The 25,141-nt window shown below is 41.7% G+C and overlaps 1 protein-coding gene across 9 annotated transcripts in view; it reads left to right on the top strand.

Moving 5' to 3' along the window:
- Nucleotides 1–8,673: 8,673 nt before the first annotated feature.
- atp2b2 (ATPase plasma membrane Ca2+ transporting 2) overlaps nucleotides 8,674–25,141 on the top strand; it is a 60,992-nt gene continuing 44,524 nt past the window's right edge. For all 9 annotated transcript variants that reach the window (XM_054616173.1, XM_054616174.1, XM_054616176.1 and 6 more), the window contains exon 1: nucleotides 8,674–8,872. In XM_054616173.1, coding sequence (XP_054472148.1) covers nucleotides 8,674–8,872 — 199 coding nt within the window. The remainder of the gene's footprint in view (nucleotides 8,873–25,141) is intronic.

Genomic DNA, 25,141 nt, shown 5'->3' with positions numbered 1-25,141 from the left:
CCCGAGCATGTTGCTTACGTTGTATAATGCCATTTACTCAGTAGGAACACCCATGGCAAGATATTCAGGTGACTGTGAATACAGCAGAACTCCTCACAACAGCAACAAGGACAGGACAAAAAACACAGTTGTTGAAAGAATGAAGCAATGTTGATGAAAAATTGCACCAAGGCCAGAGGAAAGGTGACATCTGGACACCGCAGAAACAGAGAGGCAAGGAGGCAGGTGGAGCTGGAAAGGAGAGTGAGGGAATGATGGAGCCACCCACTGTGGCACACCTTGACATATTTCTGTGGCACAGAGGATATTTCGTAGATGTGAAAGATGGGGTCCATTAGGGCTTCTCAGTTTGGACAAAAGACTTATAACGCTCATCCTCTCACAGCTTTAGCATATCCTCACCTGTTCTCACTTTCTTGCCTCTCAATATCGGTCAGCAGTGACACACAGCAACCCCGAGGCTGTCTGAGTTGCCTGGCCAACTGCTTTTCCTCAAAACCCCCTCACTTTCTAGAAGCCGACATAGACTCAGCTCACACACACATGGACGAATGTATTCGTACATGCCGTGCTCTCTTTCCTCTTCTCTCTGACTCATCCCTCTCTCTAATTTTTCTGCTCCCAGCTTTGTCTTCTCCTCAGCCTGATATGTATTGGAGCTGCAGTCCTTTTTGGATCTCCTGCATTGGTTTCCAAAATAACCTTATTTCTTCGTCAGGCTCTGTCTGCTGTGCTTAGTTAGCACGGCAGCTGCTTTCAACCCAATTAGAGAGCACTGATAGTGGCTGAAAGAAGGCTCTCCGTGCGGTTGTTATGTAACACTTCACCTCAGAGACAATGTCAGTAAACGTGGCTTTCTCTCTTTCTAGGTGAGTGCGCTTTGATATTGCGGTACGGTATTGCAGTGCAGCTGCTGTCCAATGTGTGTGTGCGTGTGTTTGGGGATTCCCAGGCATTGTGTAACTGCCTCTGCTGTGTAGCTGATATCCTTTTTTTCCTAACATTTTTTATTTTTTTATTAGGTTTTATAAATGGTCATTGCAGTGTAATGCAGGTTACATGCAATGTATGTAAAGCTCTTAAAAACAGTAAATGTTTTTTTGGGTTCACTGGGTTTATTTGACTTCTCAAGCAGCACTGAAACATATATAGCATGTGCTTGAACACACTGTTATCAAGTCAAAGTAAGCCTTGATTTGTCTGATCTCTGCCTTCTGCATTGTGACACCAGCAGCGTAACTAACATACTGAATTCAGCATGTCCCTTCCTTTGTATATGTTGTCTCATACAAGGAGTGGGCACACATTTATTAGAGCACTCCCGACCTAATATATCCCCATCCAAGGGTATCGCTCTAATTGCTACCATTGTGAAGCTTTAAATTGTTTATTGTCGGTGAGCTGTTGATTGTCATTTCTGCAGAGGTACTTTGTAGTGGTGTATCAATTGCATCACATTGTAAGGTGTTAATTTTAATTGTTCCCTCTCACAAAAAAAAACACCTTAATAAAATAATCTGATGCTTTTGACAATGTTTGGAAATGAATCTATTCATGTCATGATACAAACACATGCGCATTTGTAAGCCTGTCATCTTATAATGTGATATTTACGGGGGTGCAGGTGTGCAGACCAGAGCAGCTCTATTATCAGTGAAGTCTCCTGCAGTCATTTTTGTCACAGGCAGGGGGAGCTGTATGCCAGTGTTGCTGCTGCTGGTGGTGCAGTGAGGCACAGCTTCTACCTCAGCTCTGCCTCACTGTGCTCAAGGACATTTTGAGACAGACACATGGAGAATGCGCATGGCTTCTCTGTGGAGGACGGCAAACTACCCACTGCTTGTCAGACCAGAAACTTCTCATCAAAGAGAAAGCAGCAATTATTGTAGAGCACCGTTTCATCATTAACATTTGTTCTTTATAATCAAGGAGCAGAACAGAGAGACCCAGCAGACGTCTCACTAGGCACAAAGAGACAATATAATAAAAGGTCAAATCCATGCTAAGATAGGATGCACAGTATTACATTGCACATTATGTGTTAATTTCAACAGGCCTCTCCTGGAGCTGAATAGAGACCAAGTTACAAAAAAATAAACATGTTAGTAGCCCTATATTGTATCTCAGCTGCTGTAGATTCCTCTTTGTATTGTCAGTAGAATCGTCATACGGCAAATACTGTACAGTATGGTGGTCAGATGGTCTTGGCATCTGGCTGTGGAGCTTCCTGTTTTAATGTGGTTTCCATATGGTGTTCGAGTTCATAAAGTCCAATTAAGTGTTCTCGCACTTTAGGTAAAAATCTACACTTTCTCCTTCAGTCTTTGATCATATGTTACTCATTACTCACTGTCAACCCATGGGGAGCATGCCAACAATTATACAGACCGACTGGCACGTAGGCAGGGAGGTAGACGGAAGAATAGCACAGCAGGGAAGTGTTTTAGTCAGCTACAGATAGACGGGTTAGCAGGATGAAAGAATAGATATTGTTGGGACAGACACACAGGTCCAAAGACGACAATGGAAATATTGGAGATAGGAGGATTTTGAAAGACGATAAGAAAATCATGAAGTGCTCCATATCCCCAGCACTTAAGCATCAGGAAGTTGCTCACCCTTTGATGTTCAAACTATTTAATGTTGATGAGGATCCATTTTGACACATTGCCTTTATCATGGTTTTATCTGTGATTGCATGCGAACAATAGTTCTACTCACAGCTGCCCTGCTTTTCCTAGAAAAGAGAAAATCAATTCTGTGTGTACATTTATGCATGTTAGTCTATTTGTGTGTGCATGCATGTTTACATTATATAATAAAGAAAGAAATGAGATTACTCAGCTCAGGCTTCAGCAGGGCATTTCACCTCTATCTTACCTTTCCGCTTGCTCTTTCTATTCTTACCACTCTTTATTCCATCTTTCTGTTTTCTTTTAAAACCTTCATTTGGTCTCCAGCTTCCTCCACAAGCTGCAACTGCTGTCTTTTGCCATCTACATTCTTCCTCCTCCCCCTTCCAATGTCTTCTCCTCCTTTCCTTCCCTACCAAATCTCTATCTTTCCACTCCTGGCCATGTCATTGTAATTTAAAGGCAGCAGCAGGACAGCAGAATATAACACAACCACCACCTTCACCACCACCAGTCACCAGTCAACATGATCATTTGAAACAGGAAACACACCGCTTTACATGGTCGGAAAATGGACGGATGTTGTGAAGGGAGATGCTCCGATATTCTGCGTTAAATTATACATGAAATCGTTGTGTCACTTAATGTAACCCCCAGTTCTTTGATACAGAATAAGGGGTTTCACTATGGGGAATCACCTTGGCATGACCAACTATGGAAGCTCAAATGACACCATGTCTGTCAGTCAAACTGTGCTAGGGCCATGCCCCCTCATATTGCCATAGTCAACCACCCGCTTACAATTCCTTGAGACCGATTTCTTTCTGTGTCAATGAAAGGAGGGATGTGACCTCACTCTGTTATCAAAGTAAGTAGCCCAAAGTTCTTCTCAAACGTCTTCTGGTGTTTCACTATGGGAAATATAAACCACTCCGGGATTGCATGAAATCTCCCAAAGCCAAATATTGTTTAGCTGTGTAGCGTTTATCACAGGAACTCTGGTGCGTTTGCCTCTAGCACAGCATGTGCCAATGATGGCCATAAGACATCGAGCCTTCAAAACCTTACAAAAGTGTGAAGCGTAGCCCAGATCATTGCAGCACAAATATCCTGCACTGAAATACCCTTGAAAAGGGCCCATGGTGTGGCCATACTCCTTGAGGAATGAGCCCTCAAACCCCTGGGGGGCTGCAGGCTGCAAATCGCTACAGCTGTAGACCAGAGATTTGGCTTCCACAATCCAGTCAGCCTCTGGCGGGACAATTGTCTGCCTTTGTGGGGAGCGGCCCAGGACAAAAACAGTTGATCTCCTTTACCGAAACCTGCCGATCTCCTCACATACACATGCAGTGCTGGCACGGGGCAAAATGTGTCAATGGAGGTGGTGAAAAGCTGCATGCTCCACTGTGGGACATCTGTAGGCTGCAGACAGACCTTGGTGAGCCCTGGAGCAAACTGCAAGCAGGAAGGACGAATGGTAAAAGGGTGCAAGTCACTCAAATGCTTTGCTATGGTTAAAGGTAAGAGTAACACTGTTTTAAGTGAAATAAACTTCATCCCCACCGGCTCTATAGGGTGAAATGGGTGATAAGAGAGAGCCTCCAACACAACCAACAGATCCCACAGAGGAACCCGGGGCCTGGAAATGTGGAGTTTACGGCATGCACATTTCATGAATCGACATACTAAAGGATGCTGCCCTACAGGCTTCTCCCTAAAGCCTAAATGACAGGTTGAGATAGCAGCTAAATATACTTTAATTGTAGAAAGGCCTTGCCACGCACGCCAGTGATATTATCACTCTGCGACTGAGGTGACGGCGTGGGCAGGGGCACAATGCCACGGACCAGCGCTGAAAATCCCTCATCAGGTGCCCCAAATGGACAAACAGATATCACTGAAGCCATTAGGGCGAGAAGGCGAAGACATAGTCTGAACAACAGGGCTTTCCCCAGCCCGAAGAGGGAGGGACACTCTGTGAGATGCGCTACTCTCGCTTCCAACAGCGTGACCTTATAAGAGAGGTACACCCAAGTATTCTGTACATTGCGCAGGTTCTACTCAACTCTTTGTCCAGTTTATATTGAACCCGAGATCTGTGAGAGGATTTATCACCTTAGTGAAATCCCTGACTGCCTGCTCCCATGAGTGGGAGCAAATCAGAGAGATGGATCGTTACAAACAAATCTCCCGGACGAATAAAACAACACAGCATTTTGTGTGTTAGCATCCTGAACGTGTATTTGTGTAGGTGTCTGTTTAACACACGGATATCTCAAAAGGGGCAGAGGGATGAACTCCCCTTCTTCAAGATGAGGTAGTAACAGGAGTAAAAGCCTCGCTGAGCCTCCTCGCTCTGGGGGAACAGCGTTGGATCCACTAGGGTGTCTGGACTGTTGAACAGGAAAGTCTGAGTCATCCTCCTCATCCTCCATTTTGTCCATGTCGAGGAGGTCAGAGTTGGCATCACCCTCTGTGTTCTCACAACCAGGCTCCACTTCAAGGAACTCCTTCGAAAAGTCCATCATGTCCGTCCAGCTCCGTGAGGCTCGGGCGGATGGGTCGGGTGGCTCCTGACAGGCAAGGGTCCTGACTATTCTCAGCCTCCTTTCCATGGTCTTTTCTGGCATTGAAGCACATTGCAAACATGACTGGGGGGGGTCAGCCAGCAATGCCTGAGCGTGTTTAGCGCCCATGCAAGCTATGCACATTGGATAAAGGTCTCTGCCCAAGAAAGACGCACAGCATGACGCAGGGCACAGCCAGAATGCAGCCTCTTTGGCCTTCGGTTCAATCCCTTTGGCAGGGGTGGTGGCCGAAGGCATGGCGACCGGAAAGGAAGGGAAATATATCAACAATTAGACGCACCAGGGGCGACGTAATGCGTTAACCTGTTGGTAAATTGCTCTAGCAAACGGGGATTAGGCCGGCCTAACAGCGTACCTTAAGAGTTCACTCGCCGTGAAATGTTAGCTGTACTCCGCTTGTCTAACAAACTTATGCTAACCGAAACCTTGTTGGAATCAAGCAGCGTAGCTTGCTGATGTCTGGTAGATTTGTTTTGAAAGGTTGGAGAAAAACAGAGTGGAAGATGCAATGTCCTTTTTTGTTTAATAACTGGAGAAACTATCCAAAACCTAACTAAGCCAGAATATGTAATGTCTTTAATTTAGACTTGTGACTTGTTTGGGAAAAAAAACATTTTCCTTTGTTGGAAATGTTTTGCAGAAATGTATAGCAGGTTTATTAGGTCCCACTAGTCCAGGTGACATTGCCAGTGCTGTCTAACTTTGTCACTTCAGCAAGGGCTGAAGCTCATTAACAGACAGGACTGGTTCCTGTGGAGTTACAGATGTGTATTCACGTGTTGGCAGGCTCTCTTACTACCCTGCTGTGACAAGGTTGTTGCCCAGGCGGTTCCAGACGCACTATTGTTTCTGGAACTTGTCCCCTCCGTATCGCTGTGCTTGATAATTGCGACTGGACACCTAGCTGATTGTTTCAGTCTGGTCTAATTAAGCAGTGCATGCCAGCAGTACCAAGAATCTGAGCATGCTTACTACTTTAGTGTAAAGTTTTATCTGATGCTAAGTGACTTGTCTGGGGATTTCCATTGGTACTTCTAAACAGACAACAGATGGCTAGACAAACTCTGTATCTTGCATCATGCTACCTTGTATTATTAACTTATACACCATTGGCCAACATGTTCTCTAGGTTCGGGTAATGGTTTTACAAGGAAACGTCTCTTAGCAGTGACATAAATAATGTATTCATGTTCATGTTACCTCGGCGTTCTATGGCATTTTTACTGCATACCAACAAGGTTAGACAACTTCAAAAACTCCATTGTCTTTTGTGTAGTTTGAATGTGTAGAAAGTAACAGATTGCACTACCAGTCTCCAGGAACATGTTTTTACTTAACAAAAGGAATTCACAACAATGGAGCTGCCTGTTCTTGGCTGCTTTAACTTCCTCATACTATACATGTAAAGATTGTATTCTGTAGATTTTATTTCTTGGTAAAGCAGGATTCAATTGTTAACATGGGCCTTTTACTTTTAGGATTTTGGTGTGTGATATAAAGCACTGTAAACTTAAACCCTTATGACCTTCAAAGAATGAATGACCAAAAAACTCATTGTTATTGAATTATTATGTCGTTTTTTTAATGATTCGACCAGCCAGCCATGCTGCTGCTGTAGTCTTGGCCTATTTTAATTGAATATATCAAGGGTTTAGTGCATTGTATTGCTTGTGCTGATAATTCTTCAGTGCCGTAGACCTCTATTGTTGTCTAAGCACTAGAGGTGTCTATTAAAAATACAATGAGCTACACACTTGCACTGGGTGACTTGTTACTTTATTACAATGAACCTGGGCACTATGAGTGCTGGTGCTAAAAATACTCACTAAGCATCACTGCTTCCCTAAAAAAGGACACTAATGGTGTCCAGCGTTTGCAGGAAATAATCTAAGGTTTCATAAAATTAGACTGTATATATAACCTTTTTTTCTTTTGAACATTTACATCTTCATGCTTGTGGGTACCACAGACAGAGTAGGGAAGAGGGGAGGTAATAAAAAGTAGACTAGTCAACTGTTGATATTGGTCTTTTCATGGGATTTGTCAAGAATAAAATAATTACACCAACCACATCTTTTGACACCTAAAAATGTGTTGACTTGCAGTTAATATCAACCGGTCACAGACTCTGAATTATCTTAATCCAGTAAATTGCAATGTAACACCTTCCCACTGTAGAAATCTTCCCCCCTGAGCTGATTATAGCCCTAAGGCGAGAGGTTGGGAGACATAGAGGGAAGTCATTAATGCAGGGCATCACAGGGACACAGGCAGAGAGGAAGGGATGGCTGAGATAGAGTGACTGCATAGGAGAGGTCAGTTACTGTAGAAAGAGAGAGAACTAGAGGTGAGATGTCAGCAGCAGCTCTCCAGCTCGGCCCATCCTCCCTGTGACAGCGCAGCGTTACGTGCTTCCTCTCCGCTTTGTCGTCAGAGCAGCCCCAGCCTCCCGCCCGCACACAACTCCTCTCCGCTCTGCACCAGAAAGGAGCATCCTCCTCTCTCCGCCCTCCCTCTCTTTTGCATCCCCTTTCTCTCTCCCCCCTCTCTCTCTCTCTCTCTCTCTCTCTTTCTCCCTGGCAGTCGGTGTGTCCTCACGATGAGGTTAGCAGCACCAGTAGCAACAGCAGCAGCAGCAGTAGATAGAGACAGCATAGCCATAGTTACTGCAGCAGCCAGGAGAGGCTGTCCTTCAGCCGTGCACCATCTACCGCTGCATTCACCCCTGTCTTGAGAACGCAACGCTCACTCCTTGTGCTCTCTTTCTGTGTCTCTCTCCCTCCTCCTCCCTCACCTTCTGTCCTCTTTGAATTCATCTCTCGGATTTCTCTCTCTCTCTCTCTCTCTCTCTCTCTCTCTCTCTCTCTCTCTCTCTCTCTCTGTCTCTCTCTCTCTGTAGCAGTGATGGGGAGGACCACCATGTAGAGACAGAGAGGCAGCGGAGGCAACATCAGAATAGCAGCAATGGGAAGCCACACATGGAGCGGGTCTGGACTGCAGCCGTGGTGAGCCTGAGACCTACAGGACTTGGATCCACCATCATCGCCCTTCTCAGGACCTGACCACTGGGGCTGTCCAACGCTCACCTGGATGCTCCCCACTAGTGTTTCGTCATCCCCTCCTCTCCTTGTTCTCTGCCACTCTTTCTCTTCTTCTTCTGTTTCTTCTCTCTAACGTTTTTTGATCTGCCGATATCTGACTGTCACTCCTGAAACCAAGCTCATCGATTGGTCCACTCGGATTCCCCCCCCCTTTTTTAATCTCTCTATCTGCCTGCTTTACCTGCAAGTGGCACTCTTTTTTTTTTGTCTTTTTGGTTGTCTTTGCCTGCGTGATACCTATTTTGGATTTTTTTTGGATGAGACTGAGCTCATCTCCCTGTTGTGCAAGCTTTTTGATTGATCTATAAGCAATAACAAACACTTATCTAACTGACTTGACTAGCTGACATCATGGGGGACATGTCGAACAGCGATTTTTATGCCAAGAACCAAAGAGACGAGGAGAACCATGCGGCCGGCTTCGGCTGCTCCGTCATGGAGCTCCGCTCGTTGATGGAGCTGCGTGGCCCGGAGGCGGTGGTCAAACTCCAGGAGGACTACACGGGCGTAGAGGGACTCTGCAAACGACTGAAAACCTCACCCACAGAAGGTGAGTTCCAGTCCTTGTCTGTGTATGCGCTTAGGTGTGTGTGAATATGTGTGCGCTACTCTGTATTGTATGAGGGATCTCATCAGATTGATAGTTTTCTCATTGTATGTACTGTTGGTTTTAATATGCATCATTATTTGCTCTGCCCACCTGCTTTATTCATGTAAAAATCATTTGTAAAAGCACGTTACCCTGTCAAGCCCCTGGAGAAATGCCTAAGCACGCCATAAGAGCAGCAGACACGGGAGGGAGTCCTGTTCAAAGGGACTAATGAAAATTCTTCTCAACCAGCTAGTGTTAGACCTGTTTAGTATGCATAGAAATCTCTCTGGACAGTTTAGGCCCCCCTCACTCACCCTCCTCCATACAAGCCCCCTCATCCACACCCTTCCTTCTCCCAGCCCGTCAGCCAATCAGCGGTACCACGTGGGATCTGCTGTGGCGTCCGCAAGTATGGACTGGGCAGAATGAAAAAGAGTGAATGAGAAAGCAAAAAGCACAATAATAATAATTCATATTTATTCATTTTCTTTGAAACATTTCATAAATATACTGACTATTATATATCCGCGATTCAAATGCCAGATATATAATTTTAAATATTTATACAGATATCTACTGTTAAATGGCCCATCCTAGACTTTTTCTACATATTGCATTAAGGTAGGTTTATTTGTAACTTCGCCTACAGCTGCAGTACAGAGAGCATACAAAAAAACGACCTATCAAATAGCTTTGTCTGTGTATTGAATATTTATAACAGTATTAAAATCCTCCACCTCCCCTGATGTAGGGATCATTGATAAGTATTCATGCAGTGTCACCTGTGTGACATCAGAGGTAACCTGTAACCTTATAGGCTGATAGCCACAGAAGATTGTGTTCCCTGGTCGAGTCATCCAATAGCACCACTTTTAGGCCAGCTGGTGGTAATACCTGGCAGAGTTAAGTAGGTAAATTCACGGAATCTTCCGAGTCACAAGAACAAAACAACGAGTGCATAAAGAGCAAATCAAAATGGGATTGAATAGATAAAACATTGATAGACGCCGCTTCAGTTAAGGGATGCGGTGCCTATTGCTCAGCACCATATTTACAACACAAGTGTGAAAGAATGCCTGCAGTGTTACAGCGATACAGAAAATGAAACTGAATTTGAACTAGCAATAAAAATTATCATAACAATCATAAAATTATAATTTTATTTTTCCATTCTCATGAGCATCCTGATTAGATCCACACACATTACATTTTTTTAAGTGTATTAAACACTTCCAGGATTGCAGCCTTCAGACTTGCATTCGATTTAAAATTAGTGTAATTAAACTCATGATGAAACAGGAATATTGTTATAATTAACATTCTTTCTGATCCGGGTAATCTGATTTCAAACACTTTCACTAGTTCCACTGTTTTGCAACACTACCTCTTAAATTGAGGGGCTAGCTCATTTAAAACATTCAAAATGTTCATATTAAATGTTTGCAGTGCATTTCATATTCCAATTAGAGACTTCCACACTGACATTATTCAGGATCACAATGCAAATAGTTGTTCTTTCTTCTTTTTATTTTGAATGGCTAAAATAATAACGATAAAAAGATAAGAGACATGAAAAAAAATATGTGGCTCTAAGGAGCATTTCAAAATGTATGTGAATGCAAATTCACTGCCAGGCCGGATTATTCAAAACACTACACTCTCACCGCAATCTCATTGTGTCTGTGGCATTAATTCTTTTTGAATTTATTGGATTTAAGAATTGTTAGAATATAAGAATGCATTGTGTATCTTGTTTGCATAAATAAGGTGCTTCCATATTATTGTTTGTCACCATTTTCAATGGGTAAAACCATTTAAGTTTGCCACATTTTGCTTGGGATCTTGCCCACCTGCTAACAAGCAGGATGCTCCTCTCATCATATGATTATTAATTGTTATGATTAAGTGCATTATCTCTCACTGGAACGTTCACTAATTGGAAACAGAGTGATGTAGTATCTAGTGCTATTTGTATTAGCGATCCCAAGTATTTCTATGTTTATGTTGTGCGGGTCCCCTTGTGTGTTGCATGGTTGCTCCACAGAGCATATGTTACCTCCGAAATATGATCACGGTAATTATCATTGAAGGTATTCTGCATTGCTTGCTGTCATCATGTGTGCTGTGTGTAATGTGTATGTGTCCCAGGGGACTGTGTTTGATGGTAAGAGGCCTTGAGCACGCTTGACCTATTAGCCCTGTATACTGTAGCCTGTGCCAGCCCTTTTACATGACAGGAACGGTTCATGAATGGCTCGCCCATTATTCATCTTACATTCATTGTGGCTCTCTAAGTATAGAAATGCAACCCGTCAAAGGTTTGCATTCTCAACCACATGCGTTTAGATGAATCGGGCACCAGGTTCCTGCTGCATTGTTGCCACAGTACATGAAACTGTACAATATAGAAAGCAGCAGACATTTAAGAGGCTGTTTCAAAATGCATTTAATTAGAAATATAAGTTAAGTATGACTTACGGTTAGAGTATATTTTTTCAATGTTTCCAAGCAGAGTAGTTGGAGAATATGTGAAAGATTGAGGACTGCATCAATAGCTTCCACACAATGCACATTATGCACATGATGGCTATAAAGAAAAGAGAATAGCGCCACAGATTTGAGGGAAATATATCTTGTTTGTTGAAATTCTAAATGTTTCAGGGAGCTTGACATTTCTTCAGGCATTATTATGTTCATACTTTTTTTATTATGTTTCTTGACCCCATTGGATGGACAATTTCCAAACCCACAGTGATTAACTGCACTCAGGATGCAGCTACCTGTGCGTTGCCTTGTAGGTGACTGTGGGGTGAAGGAGCTAGCGTTTCCCTCAGGCAGCCAGCAGGGTGAATGGTATGAGTCATTCAGGGGGCAGATGGGATGTCACGCTACAGCTTAGTTTCCGAAAACAGACCTGCTTCTCTTGAGACAGGGGAAAAGGACGGTTGGTAGGTGCTCACAGTGTAACTATTCTGTACTATATCTGTACTGCAGACTGTCGAGAGCTGCGGCACATCGGTGGCTCCTCCTGGGTAGGGAGTAAGGAATTGTAGGAGAGTGCTCAGGGCAGAGCCACTCCTTGAGAGTTGAGAGGATGAAGAGGTGCTTAGGATATCAATGTTCTTTGATGTTGTGAGAGTGGGAAAGCAGGAGGGTAGTTGGAGAGACCGTGCGGAAAAGGATGAGTAAATATAGATACAAGTACATGTAGAAACCACATTATATACTAGGACTCTGTCCACTTAACAAACGTATCATGGTAAGCTTTTTAAGCAGATATGACTGCTAATTTTAAAATAACCAAAAACTGGAAAAGAACGGTGAATGTTTTAAAACATGCATCACTACAAGCTTCCTCTAAATTTATACTAATCAATTATTAATTTTTTGAACAGTATACAGTACATCTAATAGTACCATATTATTGTCCAAAGCAGAACACCCACAAGGAAAAAGATCAGCCTTCTTTCTTTTTATTTCAGGTCACTGTCTGCAGTGTTGCCCATCATGACTTATCACACCAAGGTGATGGAATGAAGTGCTCCAATATGCATGCTGAAGAGTGATAGAACTAAATACTAATTAATATAGCAGGGACTTAAAATAGAAAATAGAAATTCAATTCCAAGATAACACAATATCATATATTCACGCTCACGTTTTTTTGCCTCTATGATATCCCCACTTCCCATTTCAGTCTTCTTACTACCTCCATCTTCTCTTCATCCCCCCCTTGGACGCCAGTTCTACTGATTTGACTCCCACTGCACACACACACACACACACACACACACACACACACACACACACACACACACACACACACACACACACACACACACACACACACACACACACACACACACACACACACACACACACACACTTTACATCCACCACCTACAAATCTCCCTTGACATCCCCTTCCCCCAACCTCCAGACAGTTTTACACCAGCAGCTTTTGATTAAGTCCATATCTCAATCTCACCAAAACTATATTTCAAATGTAGTGGTCTCCAACCTAATATGAGAAAATGTATTCCTTAAATGTATACATCTAATCTGTATCCTTTGATAAAATGGCAATGGTTATCCAGTCCAGGTTAATGATATTGACACCAACACCTCCTGTCTCCCACCAGCCTTTTTTTCTCCTCTTCTTATTACAGGCTTGCAAAGCTGTGAAAGTGAAAGTGTCATAAATTTTCTATGTAGACAATTGCAGGCTTTGTTCAGGCTTCGATGGGCAGAAAACTGTCACAGTTAAATAATCGGTACAAAAGATGAACAACTGTGTTAGAAAATAGCTGGATCTTTGTAAACATAAAATGTATGGACATAAGATAACTAAGACTCTTATGGTGCATTTTTGGTACAAAACACACTGCCATAAGTCTCATGCTGCTAATAGCAAATGAGATGGACATTTTGCATAAATCTGTTCACTTTCAGATTCTGGGTCAGTTTGATGTTTTGCTCCTGATAGAAACACCAAAGCATTCTGAATTTGCTACATGTGCTATTCATGACAGACTGACTTCTTCTCCATAGCAACAGCAGTTGAGGCTAATGGTAGTTACAGTATTTGGACAGTAGAAAATAATGATTTCTTAGAAAAGTTCATAATGGCCATAACCTCATGGTTAAATTATTACACTTATTCTGTTTCTTTGTGAAAGTATGATGATTAAGATATCTTATCTTAAACCTATCTAAGAAATACATGAACCCCAATTAAAATGGCAAATTATCCTTTTCACACTTTGGTTTTTGTCTGGATTTAGAGATGTTAGAAGGAAGATTTTGTTACTGGCGGCTGGCTCCAGCTTCTGTACATATTTACAGTACAGTCTTCAAAGTGGCATTGATCGGCTAATCGAAGTCGTTAAAAAAAGTGTATTTGATTTGCAAACCATTCCTTTTTAAAGAAAAACTTCAAAACGGAAAATAGAAAATATATGTTCCCACTTTCCCCTAAATCATCTTACTTTCTCCCTCCCTCTCATTCTTGTCCCCTTCAGACCTCCTCCTCACCAACCCCTCCACCTGCCCTTCCTCTCTCCTTTTCTGTCTACCCCCCATTCCTCTTTATCACCACACCTTACTTCTCCTCCATTCTCTCTCTCTTCTGCTCCCATTTCTATTTTTGTGTGTTGGTCGGTCGCTGGTATCCCAGTGGGCCAGTGTACAGCGTAGCCTTATTAGACCTGCTCTACATCTATAACCTTCATCATCTGTCTCTTCTACACTCACTTAAGTTACTAACAATGTAACAGTGCTAGAAAAGTAGCACACCATTTCTAAACTTCCTTTTGACCCATAAATTATTAAAACATATAGTACCAGAATGGAGATTTTTTTGTTGTATTATGTTTTTCCTTGTTGAAACAATTATTTTGGCATAAAATGATTCCCCCCTGGGAAAATAGAGCTCAGTACACTTTGACAAGTAGGTACAAATATCTTCGGGAAATGCAGGTGACCATCAGTTGATTGAAGACAGTTGTGTTTATAGCAGATTTTTGTGGGGAATGCCCATGCATTGCTGTTTGTGGCAGTAATGAGAAATGACAGAATCGGATGGTGGCCAGATGATACGTCAGACCAATGCTGGTATTTCTTATGGAAGGAGGTTGTTGATGGTTCTTGTGTTAACCGTCTTTTTGTCGAGGGTGAACACATGACTAGTCTATCCGAATGTAACTAGATACCACAAGCAAATACACACCAACACCACACCCTAAATGTCTACACACACACACACACACACACACACACACACACACACACACACACACACACACACACACACACACACACACACACACACACACACACACACACACACACACACACACACACACACACACACACACACACACACACACACACACACACACATCATAGTATCTCACATACTGTACTTTATAAATCTATTGATCTTTAACCAGTGATTTATGTGACATTGCGTTGATGTCAAGGACACAGATGAGAGGGATGTGTACAGTATGTGTATGGTGTGCAGAAAATGTAAGACGGAGAAAAGAAAGAAAATAATAGAGGTGTAGCAGGTGAATGCAAGAAGATGGGATAATGGTTAGATGTATAAAAAATTGTTTTATTTTTCCCTTTATGTTTTGTATCCTTCCCCTTGCAGATACCATTGTCCATCTAGTATCATGCATATCATTGTATAGCATTGTCATAGCATAAAACCCGGTAAATGAGCCGGCATATTTGCACTTCCGACTCAATTGGCTCAAGGTCATTGTGTTTTTTTTAAATGGGGTTTTGGTTAGATGCCTGAAATAAAGTCTGTGGTTAACACAGGCTTAGGAGATTTCAGTTTTGAACCTTTAACGTGTCTCATAAAAGGCGGTTGCTAACAAGTGGCTAAAGGAGACGACAAAACGGCATCATGCTGAACACTAGTCTCAATTAACTTGGTGGTGGTGACGTAAAGTCATTCAACCGTGTTGTAGTCAATTTGCTTTTAGCTGTTTTGCTCCTGGCGTTTGCATTACATAAATCACAAAACGTGTCAGTATCGTAAACGCTTGTTTGCTACAGAGCCTATTTTCGATAATTGTTATCTAATAATCCAAAATCCAATGGAAAAATCCCATTGGCCTAGAAAAATACGTCATCCTTGCAGCACTCTATTCCTCCCACATCTCACGCGCTTTGGTTTGTGCTGCTCCCATGATGAGGCCTTTAATGATTCTAAACATAACTTGAGAAAACTGTTTGCCCCACTCATCTGTCATCCACCTTTTCTCACCTTCTCTCCATCCCCTTCTCTCCATCTCTCTCTATCATCTCTGCAGAGTTTGGTTGAAACACCTCTCCCATTTCATCTCCTTTCTGTGTCATGTTCCTTCATTCACACCCACCTCCTCCCTGTTTTCCTTCTAATCTTTTTTTATCCCTTCCATGCAATAAAGTCCACATTTCAGTCTGTGTGCCGCTACATTTCTGCACATTCTCCTCTTCTAATCTTAACCCTGTTGTCTCTTTCCTCTTCTTCATTCTTCACGTCTGTTTGTTTCTCATCCCAGCTCTCCTCCTTGCTCCCTTTCTTCTCCTCCCTCCCTCCTTCCCAGTCACAGCACCACGAGCGTGTTCCCCTCTGACGCAGTCTATTTAATCTCTGTCCCACAAGGGATCTCTCACATGGAGCAGACGTCTCTTTAATAAGGACAATTTCTCCTGCTCTGCAGCTCCTTCTGCTCCTCCTCTCCTTCTCTCCTCTCCTTCTCTCCTCTCCTCCTCTCCTTCTCTCCTCTCTGCCCTCACCACTCCTCCCCTCCCCTAGTGACTCTGTAAAAGAGATAGAAGGAAATAGGAGTCAGTGAAGAGAAAGCGCTAGCTCTCAGAGGACAGATTATAAATGATATACAGCCATTTTGCTCTGTGAGGGAGCAAAAGCACATCATGGGCAGATGCAAACACACACACACACACACACACACACACACACACACACACACACACACACACACACACACACACACACACACACACACACACACACACACACAAATACACACCACTACTCACACAGGTGTTCTGCTGCAGTGTAGTAGCAGTGACCTTGAGGCAGTGCTTAAGACTTCTGCACATTCCCTTCCCAAGTAAATCTTCTTAAAATTGAATTTAAAGTGCTATTATAGAGTGATGGACCACCGTGCCACAATACTGCTTAAGGAGCGGTTCAGCTGATAAATGTCTTTGGTATATCTTTCTTTTTAAATCCTGATTTTATTAATGGTAATAAATGTTTTATTGTTGCTTTAAGATCAACAATAAGCTCTAATCAGACACAAATAACTTACAATTTGCGTTGCCATGATGCACACATAAATTTAAAGAATGGATCTCTAGTGAAAGTATTTCTTCTGCCACAAATATCTATATCTTTAAATAAGCAATATATAGCAAGATAACTAAGTATCTAGCATTGTGTATGTGTAGTTGACAAAAGCGACCCAACAACATTTTATCTAAATGGTTGTCTTTTCTTTCATTACAGTCGAACACAGAGATGGTGAATAACTTTACAGTATTTTGGTTAAAAATGCAGATTTTGTCTTTAATTAGTCATAAAGGACCAATCCCTCAGGCTGTGACGAATAACCCTATACTGTAGGAGTGATTTACTGTACTAACATTTGAATCTGAGAGCTTGATAGCTTACTGTAAACTCAAAAGCCCTCCTCCACCCTCCATCAAGGACTTAGTAACTTATAAAACTGCAGATCTGATGTTTTGATAGAAATAAGAAAGCCTAAGCCATGAAAGCTTGTCCACCCTAGCACACCAAAAAATATGTTTCCCGCTCATCTATTAAGCATAAAAAAAAATCTATTAACCATGGATAAAGTTGTTAGTGACAACTGATAAATTGAATGTACAATATATCTTGAAACTGTATCTCTTTTCATCAATAGTGGAGCATATCTGCTGAAGCCAGTATAACATATTGATTTCCCTTATGACAAATATACCAGTTACAGAAGTTATAGGAGAATCAGATGAGCTAGAATAGGAGACCCAGAGTCGCACAATCCCAGCAGTACATGCACACACACACACACACACACACACACACACACACACACACACACACACACACACACACACACACACACACACACACACACACACACACACACACACACACACACACACACACACACACACACACTAGTGTGCGGATGCTGGACATGGCTGGCAGTGAAGTCAGCTGTCCCAAGAGATGCCTGACTGAATTAAGAGGACAGATGCCAAAAACCAGACTCTATTGGCCTGCTCCCATGGAGCCTGGAGCTGACTCACAACAGTATACAGTATGTCTTGGTGTGAGTTTAGTATAATACAAGTGTAAAGATTGGCACTCAGTATGTATGACTGAAAATGTAAAAAAAATAGATGTGGTTTGCTTGGTAGATTCCAGATCTGAAACGGACTGTAAAGCAATTCAGTGCTGAATAAACAGCATATGTGCTCAGTCAACTTTGAAAGTATACATTTACATGTATTGCAATGTACAGTGCGTGTACAGGTGGGAGAGCTGTGTCTTGTTCCAAGCCCCGACCCCCCTCCATTCTACAATCAGACCAAAAGGCCACCTCATTAGTTCCCACCTGTCTGGAATATCTGTCCTCAGTTGAGCGAATCACTCAAAAATACAGTGCCAGAAATTGACATCTCCAAATGGTTCTCTGTCCCAGGTCACTGTCTTATTATTCAGCTCTTGTCCTCTGAAATGTCCTGAATCTGAACTGGCTGCTTGAAGCCCGGAGTATGGATAGCGAGTTGACAGGCGTTGCGATGCTTTTAGCTGAATATGCAGAGTCCCGGGCTATAACCGGCTTCTTTCTCTCCATGTCAGCTCTTTTCCTGACTTGACCTCTCTGCCCTCTCTTCTCCCGCTGTGGGGCAGAACAAGGGTGGTACCACGGCTGCCAACACAGACAGACAGCATTTCTCTCTCAAGGGCACATAAACAGATACTGTCTTGGACAAGATCCAGCCCTGCCTTGCTTGAGGGCACAGAGCAGCTTTCTTTCAACTTTGAGTTTACACATGCTGTAGAGAGAATGATCCATAACATCCCAGTAGCAGCAGAAAAGAGAAACAGCAACACAGATGCTGTCTTGTTCTGACTTAGAATTGTACCTTTAAAATACCATTCCTTGCCCATGGGCATAGAGGAAGCAGCAACTTACCAGTCTTGTATACTGCCACAGAGATAGTCACACTTACCCAAGGGATCAGGATCAAAGCACCAAAATCTGACACTGCCTTATGTGCAAACATATTATTTCAGCTTCTACAGTCTCTTGTGACAGTGTTAGTCAGTTATTGCAATTTTATCCAGAGAATACATAAAGTACAGCAATTTCAAATTTCTTCATTGGGGAATTGTTTACATAACCGTTGATCAAACCCTCAGTGGTGAAAGACATATTCAGATCTGCTTTAGTTTAGTAAAAGTACTCATACAGAAATGTAGCAATACTTATTAGTAAAAGTCATACACTCAAAATCGTAATGGCTACCACTAGTAGTAGTATTTTTGTATTTTACAGTACAGAAATATGACCCTGTCAGTTCTTACATTAGTGGCATGTGGAAAAATCGATTGTGTTGAATACCGTGTAAGTACATCTGTTTCATGTCAGGAATATTAAAGGAGATGCATCCATTTGTGCAGCATGAGGTTTCATGGACTCAGTCACATTGCAGTGCAATCAAAGTGCTACTGCATAGCACAGGCACAGATCAATACTCTTTCAACTCTCCACTGTAATTTCCCTACAGCGTTAGAGTTTGTAAACTCCTATTGCAAGGGCTTGTTGTATGATTAAATCCATTAATAATATCTTTCATAGTGAAGTACAAATATGTTTCGAAGAATATTTTGAATAATGCTAAATTATTACAGTTATTAGTATAGTAGTAGTTTCTGTTTATTTATTTGGCATTATCCCCACACAACCATTGGCACCTCTCTTGCTGTGCCCCTTGACATCGTATTTTACCTGCAGTTCCAAGCAGACAGACAATAAAGGGGCGCACAAGTGTGTGTAGATTTCCCTTACCTGTCATGACTATTTCATGACTCTCTCTGGTAGTTTGAATTTTAATAGCTGTCCCTATTGTGTCCGGAGCTTATCTGAGCCCTGGGCGAAACCAGAGACTGACACCCAGATGGGAGACAGCAGATAGACCACTGTCACTCTCCCTTTCAGCCTCTTGGCCTGGGCGCTCTCCCTTTTCAGTCCAGAGGGAGGGAGAGGGGGGAGAGGGGGGGTTGCTGATTCATGTGAATGTGCTTCCACTGCATTTGTGTGCGGTCTGTGTAAGTGTGTGGGCATGAGGGGAAAATACAACAACTCCTAATCATCATGGTTGGCTAAAGCCACTGAGCCAAAATTACTGTGTAAGGGGTTATTTAGAAACATTATTTAATCTTTTTTTTTTCCAATGCAATACAAAACAAAACCATAACCGTCTACATAGTTCACTGGGGAATTGTTTAAAATGTACCACTGACTTGTGTTTCAGATTCAGTGAATGGGAATGTATTATCAAAATCTATAGTAGTATTGAAGCACCTGTAATGATGCATACAACAGTCCCTATATGAATATACTAACACAGTCACACATGAGAGGCGTAGGGCACAGGTGGCTTACTCCTATTTATACATGTGTGTATAAAAGAGAAAGTGAGAGACAGTAGATAAAATAAAATAAGGGTCAGTTGTTACAGCTACTGGATGGCAAATGCTCTCTCTATTAAGCATCGCTGTTACTATAAGGTAAATAACAATTCAATACCAATGGCATTTCATCAACGGATAAGAAAAGCCATACGTATACCCAGAGAGGAAATTCAGGGGTTGCAGTTGCACATGGACAGAAATCAGTACAGCTACACAGAGAAAAAAAGCAAAATACATAATAAGTATATAAAATATATATAACATAAAAAGGAAAAGTGGGGCTGTTAAAACAAAAATAAAAACAGGAATTGACAATTATCTGAACATAGATGGATGGATGAATAAAAGACAGTGATGGGGAACAGGTGGACAGAAGAATGGAGGGGTGTTTGGGTAGATTGATTGATTGAATGAATGGTTGAACAGTCTGGAATTACTGGATGAAGTTACTGACCCCATTACACTTTGCCCTAATAACTAAGTAATGTTTAAACAAGCTTGCACACTCTTACTATCTCTTTCACTTCCACACTAACACACACACACACACACACACACACACACACACACACACACACACACACACACACACACACACACACACACACACACACACACACACACACACACACACACACACACAGAGGCTGTAAACAGATGTCTCATTAATGTTGTGACCACATCTAGGGCAGTCGAGCCAGCTAACATTACAGTGTTTGAGACGGATACATCAAATGACTACGGAATTCAGAAAGAGACTCATATTTGTTCCACTGTTTTTCACTTTGATCTCCTGCAGCAGGTTGAATAAGCACATCTGTACTGTCGGTGCTTTTAGCTCCCATCATTGTCTGTGACTTCGGTCCCACACAGCAGTCTGAACAACCTTTTTTTTTTACGGTACAAGCACAGCGTTAACTCAAATCTGACACAGTTTTGTTCTTCCTTAGAAAGCTATTTATTTAACCACATTTTACTTTTATATCTCTCATGTTAGATTTATGTATATTAATGTCCTGCTCCACACAGATTGTCACGTTGAGAAGGAGCGTTTGGTTTGATGCGATGGATCATACCATCAATGCAAACATGGCACAATCGTCATCTGACAGTACTATGATTAGTTGTGCTGCCCTAATGCACATACACATGATTTTGCACACATGCACCTGTGCTCCATAATCTGAACTAGATCTGACCCATGCACGCTATTTTTACACAATAATAAACATTTCATGAATTTTTATTAGGACCGCATGCGCTGATGAAGCCTTCATCTTACATTAGTCACTGTCAGCTTGTTTCTGTTTTTTTACCCCTCTGTGCTGCTCTTGATACACTACTTGCCAGGCTTCCAAAAATTATTTCTAAGAGGTGTAAATTAAACCTTTGGGTATTCAAATTCTGTGATATGAGCAGCATACACCAACCACATCTATGAGTTTTCACAGCTTGTTTGCCTTGCATAAGATTACATAATCAGCCTTTTTTCACATCATTTTAAGATATAAAAGTGCAAGAATTATCGTCATAGAAACAAAAGAGCATGTGTTCTGTGGGTCAGAACATTATTGCTTATGAAATGAATGTGGGATGTATTATTCAGTCTTTTAGACTTGAACATTTATACATAATTATCCAGCTGTCTCTGTATAAGATCCCTGCAACATTTATGCCCATATACACTACGAAGTACGAATAGCAAGTAATAATCAGTTATCACTGTGGTGTGAGTGCTGTGTGTGTGTTTGTATGTGTGTGTGAGAAAGAGAGCTGTGAGCTGTGTTCTCTCACTCCACTCCACCATCTCTTGCATGAGTCAGACTCATAGAGCACAGTGCGTGACAGCAGAACTCACCCACTTGTACAGCTGCCCCCACACACACACACACACACACACACACACACACACACACACACACACACACACACACACACACACACACACACACACACACACACACACACACACACACACACACACACACACACTAGCACCCACAAGTGCATATTTTATTTTCAGCATTGCAACATACATTTAATTTGGATTGTTGGGAGAGCGTTGAAAACTGTGCTGGTATTTGAGCCTTTTTATAGAAGGCACAAATTATGTGGCGTCAGAGAACATGTTCAGACGCAGTGGCTTCTTTGTCTCAATAATGTAAGACCTATAATAACTACCAAGACCAAAACGTGTTTAAGTGGTCCGCTTGTAGCATTGTCAAAATTGAGCAATAATCTTTGGAGATGTGAACCACACGGTGAAAAAGCATTTAGCCCAAAATGTTGATCATTCCTTTAAGTAATCATGATGTAAAAGCAGCAGCTGTGGGCAGAGCTCCTCTGAGCTCTGTAGCCTGATGAACATGAAAATCTGTCACTGATCCTGTCCCTGGAGATTTCTTTTCTCTTAGGTGTAGCACAGTACAGCTGCAATATGAGACTGAACATACCATAATAGGTTGCAGTATGGTGTCACACGCATATGAACGTGCACACACTGTACACTTGTGTTGGGAAAGACATTGTGTCAGAAATTGCTCAGTGTCCCTTTCCAGTCCATTACCTTGCAGATGGGGTTGTCTGTAGGGAAATGAACGATAGATTTGTGTGTATTAGTGTGACCCTGTGAGAATGTGTTTGTTTACATACAGTACAGCAAATCTGCCTGCCTGTTTTCCATCAAGTCCCACAGAGAGCTGGCCTCCTGCCGTGGCCTCTTGTACTGATCAAGTGTGGAGATTACAGAGAATAAGAGCATGCAAACTGTGACCTGAGCAAAGAGACCAATGTTTAAACCAAAGACTACACCGAACAGTTTCTCACTGTGATTCTGATTCTGAAACTTTTTCAAACTAGAAAAAACCTTCCTGAGCACTAAACACCCCTTTACTGATGTTATAAATGCTGCACTAACATCAATTATCTGATGTCCCCCCCCCTAAACATCCAGCAAAACCATGTTAAGGGGGGAATAAAAGGACTTCCTGTCTTTAATTACGTCTTGATTTAATAGTGGATGGACGACAATGCTTCTGGGTGTGGCCTCCCTCACAGGAATTATTGGTTTGCAGTTTATAAGATTTGTCATGAATCTTTTTTTTGTCTCAGGTGTGATGAATCCACTCACATTCTTTTTGCTCTCTAGTTAGTTAGGATGTATCTCTTTTTCTAAGAAGCCTTCAAAGTATGTATTCTGTGGAAAAGGGAAATCTTGGAAACAGAATTTTAAGTAAATATTTATTAAACATTGTCAGTCAGCCATGAACCATTTTACAGAACTGTACACATATTTATTTTTAAGCATGTGAGGCTTTAACTCTGGTTTTCTGAATCTCTTGATGTACTTGCGTTGAGAGCCGAGAACTAATGTACAGGAAGTTGCACTTAGTCATAAAACTAAAACAAGGACAACAGGACGGCTTATGAGAAAGCATCCTGTTCTTTCCTCCCCTTAACTAGCACCATCATGATAATGCTGCTGTTTTGTCTTACATCTTGTTCTACATGACAGAAACAAGCACACCGCCTTCGTAGCAAGACCCAAAAAGCACAAAAAGTGTTTTTGCAGTTGATTTCCTTTTTCTTGTAACTGTCAGAATATTTTTGTACTCCTCTCCTTTCAACTCCCTCCTCCTACCTATATCATTAACGTAACACATACCATTCAGCATTATTTGTTTAATATCCTCATTAAGAAGCTATTTGTACTATGTTCTGCCTCTGTATGCATGGTAACATACCTCTCTAAATGGCATAAAATGGTATCATTATTATGGAGGTCATTTTCAAGGACGCTGTGACACATTTCTCCATCACTCCATCTTCTAATAGGAGCATGATAATTATCCACCTTTTAGCAGCTGATGGGTTATTATTCATAGTTACTCTACATCCAGCCTACTCTTATTCTCTCTCTCCTTCTCTCTTTCTCACTCTCTTGTCCTCTCTGAGTCACACTTCAACCACTCTCTGTCTTTCCTCTTCATCCCCCTCTCTCTTTTTAAAATGGTGAAAGCTGAGAATACATGTTGAAGCCGCCTATTCGCTGCAGAAAAATAGCACCATATATTTGCGTCATTATGATGCTAGTCATCATAAATAAATTTAAATTTTGTGCTGCTCCGCTGTGACACGCATAAGTTACAAGGACATTTGGAGGTCATCACTTCATTTCATTCTTTACAGTCTTTTTTTTGTAGAACCATTCAGCATGCACCTGTGCACACACATACACATGCATCCCTGCTCTTGAACACACACATTCACACACACAAACACACACACACTTACATATTCACAATTTCTCCAAGGTTCAGAGTCGCGGGTATTTCCACTCATCGAGTGGGATGCATAGTGTTTCCATGGAGATCTATTTTTAGCCACCGACAAAAAAAGGGCCAACTGTTAAAATATGCCATCATGTTCACTCTGACTGAAAAGAAATATCCCATTTTGTCCTCTGCAGATATGATGGTATAAAGAAATTTTTGTTCTTTTTTTTAATGTCCCTGTCTTGTGTATTTGGTAAGAGGATGTTAGGAAGGTGTCATTTGTCAAAGCAGATTTGAATCTCAGATCCTGCTGTGTTTGATAGATCAGCGCATTACCAGCCATAAATTATAGAGTTTGAACAGTGAAGAAGAGGAGAGAAGTTCAAGGTTACACCCTCATGATTTAAAGACAGTAACATTTTGGTTTTTAATAACATTCATTCTGTAATCTAATCAAACAATTTGTCAGTTGACAAAGTTAATTGACAGCAGTTATGATAATCAGTTAAGTTAAGTAGTAAGAAAAAAACAAATTATTAGCTGGCCCGTAAAACAACCTTTCTTTTTTTACCTTTTATAGACTAAACAATACATGATCGAAAGAAAAGTAATGAAGATAATATTTTGATTGAGAAAACAGTCCTAAGTTGAAGCTTGGGTCTAATTGTAGTATTCTAAATGTCATAGAATCTTATTATCATTACATTAGTATTGTCCCTA

This window comes from Anoplopoma fimbria, chromosome 17, assembly GCF_027596085.1.
Source record: "Anoplopoma fimbria isolate UVic2021 breed Golden Eagle Sablefish chromosome 17, Afim_UVic_2022, whole genome shotgun sequence".
NCBI lineage: Eukaryota > Metazoa > Chordata > Actinopteri > Perciformes > Anoplopomatidae > Anoplopoma > Anoplopoma fimbria.
Note: the sequence above shows the minus strand (reverse complement) of the source record. Positions and strands in the feature narration are given on the sequence as shown.